The 7,260-nt window shown below is 39.4% G+C and overlaps 1 protein-coding gene across 1 annotated transcript; it reads left to right on the forward strand.

The window, feature by feature from the left end:
- The first annotated feature begins 1,549 nt into the window (after positions 1–1,549).
- On the forward strand, positions 1,550–2,944 carry LOC104447188 (non-classical arabinogalactan protein 31-like). The gene is made up of 2 exons (XM_010060955.2): positions 1,550–1,874; positions 2,525–2,944. Exons 1-2 carry the CDS (start codon positions 1,550–1,552, stop codon positions 2,830–2,832), a joined length of 633 nt encoding a protein of 210 aa, XP_010059257.2. The 3' UTR covers positions 2,833–2,944.
- Positions 2,945–7,260: the final 4,316 nt, after the last annotated feature.

Below are 7,260 nucleotides of genomic sequence, written 5' to 3' on the forward strand. Positions count from 1 at the left end.
TCGGCGAAGTCAATAGCCCGGCATGCCAAGGTGATTGGCGATATTGATAGCCTATCAGGTGGAGTCTTGGGTATAAAAATAAAAAATAAAAAAATAAAATAAAAAATAAGACTATTCATGATACATAGTTACCACATAAAATGTCCCCATTCAACTTACTAAAATGCCTCTAGAATCAGCTCATTCTAAATTACATTACACCAAACCCTCATTCAACAAGTATAATTGCCTCGTCTTGTCATTAGTTATGTTCAATCAACTAGATCAGGTAATATGTCAATTGAGCACGTCTCCTTAAGCTCGCAATGTGTGGAACGGTCCGAAAGGGCACACATAAGTTCAACTTTAATTAAGTCCACCTACCCTGGCTGGCTGACATTATAATATTGTGATCTTATCAGAGGAAAAAAGCACTCGGAATTAGGGGTGAGCAGCGGTCTAGGGTCGACCCTGGACCGACCCTAGATCGGCCCAACCTTGCTGGTCCTGGTCCGGTTCCCAAGGGGATTGAGGCGGTCCTTGGTCTTGAAATTCCAGGACCAACACTGTGCGGGTTGGTCCTCGGTCCTAAGAGTTTTGGGTCGGTCCAACCCTGGACCAACCATATATATTATATTATATTATATTATATTATTTATAATTATTTTATATATTCAAACCTAAGTAAAATGTTTGTTATATTATATTATATTGAGATGTTCTATCAATAGCACTAATAGTAATTTCAATTTAAAACTTTTATTGAGTATTAATTATGTGTTGTTTGTTTTGTTTTTAGGTTTTTAAAAGTTCAAGTGAATTAATAAGATGTGAAGTTATATATTCATGATTTATATTAAGTATTTTGAACTTTTTATGGTTTAATTGTATTTTACTAATGAATTTCAGTTGCACTTTGCTTTTCAATTTGTGTCAAATGGTAGAAGTTTTGAAGCGGTTGCTACGGTGATTTGCTAGTCAAGTGGTGTGAAGCTCATTTTTTTTTGTTGAGTGGACTTTACATGATCAAATGCAGGAAAACACTATTGCATATGGTGTTATGAATATTAAAGATAGATAATTACAAGAACTTTCCATCTTGTCACATATCTCGATAAATGGTTAGCAGTACGAAATTTCTATTATTGTGTCATCTTAAATTTGCTAAATATATATTTTTATTTTAGTTTAGTTGCACAATGCCGCATTGTCGATGGATGTGTAATTTGAATTTGTAGGTTTGCTTTTTTAGGAAGTATAAAAAATAAGACGAAAAAAAATTATCGATCGGTCCTAGGTTGACCCTGGAACCGGACCGAACCCATTGGGTCGGTCCTCGGTCCCAGGCTCAATAGGCCGGTCCTCGGTCCTAAAATTGAGGACCGACACTCATGCGGGTTGGTCCTAGGGTTAGGGGTGGCCGGACCAACCCGGACCATGCTCACCCCTACTCGGAATCACTCCATAAACCCTCTATAAATTCTTCCTCTAGAAGACCCAAATCACCCACTTCGCTTCAGACTCACCCGCTCTCCAAAAAACCCTCAAGAGACATAGAAAAGCAGAAGCCATGGATTCAGTTCCAAGCAAGGCTTTGCTGCTAGTTCAGCTCTTGCTCCTACTCAGCTACTTCCAAGAAGCCTCCTGTGGTCCCCCCGGCTGGATGGTTATTTCTCCAGCCCACCCACCTGTTCACCCGCCATCTCCCCACCACAGTCACCCCCTGATCCCCGTACCTTCTCATGCTCCCTACCATCCCCGGGCTCCGCCTGTCCACCCGCCAGTTAAACCGCCATCCCACTACCCTCCTTCTTCGAGGAGCTTAATAGCCGTTCAAGGTGTTGTTTATTGCAAGTCCTGCAAAGACACCCTCTACGGCTCTAAACCCATTTTTGGTGAGTTCTCCCCCTGAGTGTACACATGATTAAAAAGGTTGAGAAAGTACTGCATATATATACTCATTCTACTTCTTATCATACCTCACAGTGGAAAATGGTTGTTTATAAGAAGTTTCGAAAGCACGCAAGACAGTGAAGTCATTCAAATGTCTAAACACGAACTCACCACGCTATTAATTTGATAAGATGTTGTGGACCATCTAAGGATGGCTTCATTATTATTTCTAGCATTATTCTTTCCAGGAGAATCGAAGCTAATGACTTTTATGCTGTACTTCATAGAGTTCAAGGACGAGTATTCCTCAATGTTGCACTTCATTTCCTAAGTTCAATTCCTTTAACTTCTCTAACTTCCATTCAACGGTTGCACGATTATTGTTCCTGAGAAACGTTTCCTCGCTAGCAGCCTTAATCACCATTCCAATATTTCTTCAACAGTATTTATATATCATAATAAATCTAAAATGGCCATTGTAGATGAGGAAAGTGAAAATTATTTCGAAACGGCCATCTCTTGTTTTTATTAGTTATGAAGGCAGAAGTTAAAAATCATCTTGAAACGACTAATCTTCTTCATTAGCTTCTACAAGTTTCTCCTTTCCCCTTAGAACTATATATACTAACCGGTCAGTATGTTCATCGTTCAGGTGCCCAAGTGAAGCTCCTGTGCAAGAACACCAAGTACTCAGCATCAGCGACTGCGACGACTGACAAGAACGGCTACTTCTTCATCCAAGCACCCAAGACCGTCACGAGCTTCCCCTTCCACAAGTGCAAGGTCTATTTAGTCTCATCTTCAATCTCCTCATGCAGTCAGCCATCTAATCTCAACAGCGGATTCACCGGCGCCTTCTTGAGGTGGGAGAAGCCTTCCTCAATCAAGCTCCCGTTCAGCCTCTACTCGGTCGGACCTTTTGCGTTCGAGCCCAAGTGCAGAGCCCCAGGACCCAAGTGAACTCCCCATCGTGTGTCTTCCTAGCTTCTATTGGCGTTGAGTGTTACCGTGGTTCCAGTTGCATGAGAGAAAAGGTCGTACTTGTGCCTTAATGTATTTGTTAGTCGGTTTATTTGAGTGACAATAAATGATATAAAAGAGGGGGTGCACACCTCTTACTGCAGAGATTATCTTTTACATACAAAAAAGTTTTCCTTAAAGGCGACAAAACATAAGGTTACCCAAAAACGACAAAATAGAGTTTTTGTCAGCTTAAATTAACCAAAGACGACAAATTGTTAAGTTTTTTTGCTTTAGGGTCAACCAAAGACGACAAGTCCTTAAGTTCATTGCCTTAGGTCATTCCTTTAAGGCGACAAAATTAGAGTTTCGTTCCTTTAAGTCGAACTCAAGCGACAAATCGTGATTTCGGCCCTTCTTTGACTCTCCTTTTCCTTTTTTTACTCCCTCGCCGGCCGGTGGATCTATTGTCGTTTGCACCGTCGCGCCAGGAGTTGACGCGTGTGCCCATGGCTTCGAAGCCTCTTCCGCATTGTACTTGGTTTCACGGGTATAAAATTCTTCCAAAGTGACAGAAACAAGAAGGAAGACAATAAGACGGCAACAAAAGGGGAATTGGGATTTTGATGGCCGCCTCATTAAATCGACGAAGATAATCTCTTGTTACTAGGGACGAATTCTCTATTCTTTGGAAGCGTTGGCTGCTGGAGGAATGGGCTTGCCAATTGATGAAAGAGGCTGACAGATCGCGGTTCTGCTAAACCAAATTTTGGCTGCCTAGGGGGTCGCCAGGAAAGCCCAAAATATAATCGCGTCCAATGCTGGGTGCAGCGCCCCAACAGCTCGAAACGATTCAACATGATCCAAGGGGTCTCCCGAACCTGTCATGCTGGTGTAAATTGGGCATTTTTATCCCTTTTGGAAGGGGAACAACCATCATCTCGTTAGTGAACTTAGGATCACGACGATAGGAATTTGCTCCGAAGTTATCCACTAATATGTGCTCCATTTCCATAATTCGTCGACCTGCGCCGCTATCATCCACTCGGTTTGTGGAGCTGGATGTTACTTGCCTGACTCCATGTCCACTTCCTATGTTTACAGGTTGGACTACCGACTCTCCTCCCTGGGCAATGCCAGTCTCGGCTCGACCCTAAAAACCCCACCGATATGTATATGAAGATCATATCAACCTAGTTCTCCATAGTGAAAAAATGGTCTCTGATAATGCCCCCATCTGATGTCAAAACAGTCTCCCATAGAGTTCGTAAGCAAAGGCAGCTGGCACGTGCTTGCAGCCAAAATGACGTACATTTGAGGAAGAGCACGGAACTATTGCCTGATACCTTACAAAACCTCCAATTTTAGCTTTTATTTCAATTCTACCTTTTGTTTCATTAAAAAAAAATCTCCAACTTTAGGTATAGGCTCAATTCTAAACTAAATTTTTTTTTCTCATAAAAGACCCCAACTTTATGTCCAATACCAACGCTATCCTAAACTTTTTTTTTGTCTCATATGAATTCTCCAATTTCAATTTTACTCTAATTTTTTTGGTCTTATAAAAGATTACCAATTTTTACTTGAGTCCTAAATCTATCTCCATTAACCATTTGTCAAAATCGCCCTTAGTGGTATTGCACTTGCTCTTCGATCTCTCGTGTTTGGGAATATTCCATCTCTCACGGTTAGAGAGCTTGTGCTCGAAACGCTCGAGCCAGACATGCTTAGTAGTATTCCATTTATAGGTTGCCAACGAAATTTTTGAATCTAGGGTTAATGGGGGCAAATTTGTGACTTAAGTAAAACTTTGTGGTTTTATATGATATTGCAAAAAATTTCAAGTAAAATTGGAACTGAATGGCAAAATTGGAATAAGACCTAAAGTTATGGGTTTTTCATAGTACAAAAAGAAAATTTTACGGTAGAATTGGGATAGGATATGTCGACCTTCCCGAGGGTGAATTACTCAAAGAAGGCTAATGGATTACTAAGTCCGAAGACTTGGCACGGACCCTCCCAAGTCCTACCAATCACGACTTGATACTAAAAAATTAACCCATTTAAACATGTAATTATACTCAATTTGGAGCCGCCACTAACCAATTAGGGTTGATTAGAAACCCAGGTAAAGTATGGGAGAATACTCTACTTTTTGCGAACCAGAGATTCAATAGGTTCGGGGACATGATTACGCTAGATTAATCTAACGCTCTTTCGGTACATTTTCATTTTCATTTCAAAAATATTTTGCAAGTAGTATTGATTAGTTTTAACCTAAGCTACTAACGTGCAAAGAGTGGCCATGTGGATGCACAATCAATTAAATAACACTCAATAAACCAAAGTGATAGATTGTAAAAAATTATTAACTACAACCTTATTAAGGTCTACTCTCTAAAAATGCATGCCCTAAACATGATTTCTAAATGACATGACACCTAACTTTTCTTTTTCTTTTTTTTTTTAAAAATGTTAATTATATGCAATCTTAATTTAAATTTGATATGCATGAGTTTTACTTCAATGACATGTGAAATGCAATTCATATGACATAACTTGAACCATCACAATATGTGCACAATCCAATTTACATAATCCTAAATATGCATGTACTACATGATATGGGATGGATGACATGGTAATTCTATATGCATGTTCTTTTTATGATTTGCATATATTGACCCAATCGTTGAAGATCATCCTTCGAAAAGAGGAGGTACGCTCAACAAGAAAATGATTCCAAAATATAAAATTCTTTGTGAAGATTTTCCAAGATAGTTCACTCAACCGTCGAAGATCATCTTCTGAAAATGCTCTATTATCTAAAATCTAAAATCTTTCCAAATCCCCCTCTACAACCAAATGTTTTATTTTATTTGTTATTTATTATCCTCTATTTTTTAGTTTCTAAAAGGTAAGTTTGATCCTAAATGTTATTATTACCTACATGCAATGCTATGAAATGCTTAATGTAAGTAAGTAGCATGGTCAAAATTAGGTGTCAACAGGATATAAAGTTGAGTGTTTTTTATAAGACAAAAAAAAAGTTTATGGTAGAATTAGAACTGGATCTCATGTTGGAGGTTTTTTATGAAACAAAAGGTAGAATTAAGGTAAAAGTTAAAGTTATAAGTTTTTTAGGGTATTAAGGCTGGAACTATTGAGGTGTCGATAGAGCATGTGGCATGGAGGCATGGAAGGGTATGGTGGAGTCTATGTGGTATAGGGACCTGGAGCATGCTCGGTTTAGGGATGCAAGTAAGGACCATGGGACTTATTGAGAGAAGAAGTGGAAGAATTCATACTTGAGCCTCAAGTTACTTTTATGTGTTACTATGGAGGATCATTGGATTGTATTGGACATGTGGCAATCAATGACAAATGATCAAAAGCTGTGATAAATACCATCGGTACCATTAGGGATCAATGCATATTCAACCTTTTAGATACTGACAACATTGCTGCATACTCCCAATAAAATTACAGTAAAGTGAAATATTATCAAAATTAGCCTATTGAATAACTCAAAATATTTATTAAGTCAAATACCTGAGACTCATTTGCCATTGTTATATGCACTTGTCAACGTAACAATGAAATGTGTTGGAGGTTAATTGGTTGATCAATATCACCTCATCAAAGGCCATAGTCAAATTCAAGGCCGGGTTCAAACTCTACAAGCACTGAAGCTCCCTCAAAAGCCTTTGGATTTACCCGCTTGCAATCGAGTCCTCGCTCCGAAGCTCAAGCACCTCTCTCCGACCATCCTCAATTTCCTTCCCCAATATTCAGCTCCATCACCTTGCTTGGGCTCGACCGTCCAACCAATCACCGTCTAGGGCAGCAATGGCCAGTGCGACCCTAGACCCTGAGGCAAAGGAAAGGGCAGTTAGGGAGAAGGGGTTCTTCTTCCATTGGTTGCCATGGGAGGTGGAGCCACCGCAACTGCTGCTACTTTTTCTTGTGGCTTCAACCCAAGCTTCGGGTTCTTCTTTCGTGAAAATTTTGATTCACTATACTTTTTTTATTCAATCAAGCCCCTAAATTTATAACAATCCACTCATTTCTATTTTATGAAAAACGAGTTATGTTATAACTAGCATAACAATTGGGTGATATCTCAAGTCATTTTTCATGCATCAAATTATGTCCACTTCCTCAATCCTATAAAAAGCAAGCCATCTACACTGGAATTAGGGGATTCACAAGAAACAAAACTTTATTGTGATTTAACCCCAAGTGGTTGTGGCTACTACTAGGTTTCAAACTTAAGACCCGACATTGAAATGTAAAATGCCAATTGTTCTAACCAAAAACCAGGGGAAATGGTTCAATACAAAGAAAAATTCAGTTCTAGGGTTTATGGAGTCTAGGGCACACATGAAGGTTACTTGCTCCGTCGCTGTCATGGGATCAATTTTCTTA

Source organism: Eucalyptus grandis, chromosome 5, assembly GCF_016545825.1.
Source record: "Eucalyptus grandis isolate ANBG69807.140 chromosome 5, ASM1654582v1, whole genome shotgun sequence".
In the NCBI taxonomy this organism is placed as follows: domain Eukaryota; kingdom Viridiplantae; phylum Streptophyta; class Magnoliopsida; order Myrtales; family Myrtaceae; genus Eucalyptus; species Eucalyptus grandis.

Excerpts from the sequence above, each read along its gene's own strand:
- LOC104447188 (XM_010060955.2), top strand. The coding sequence starts at position 1,550 with ATGGATTCAGTTCCAAGCAAGGCTTTGCTGCTAGTTCAGCTCTTGCTC. Across the intron at positions 1,875-2,524 it reads CGGCTCTAAACCCATTTTTG|GTGCCCAAGTGAAGCTCCTG; the intron begins GTGAGTTCTCCC and ends TTCATCGTTCAG.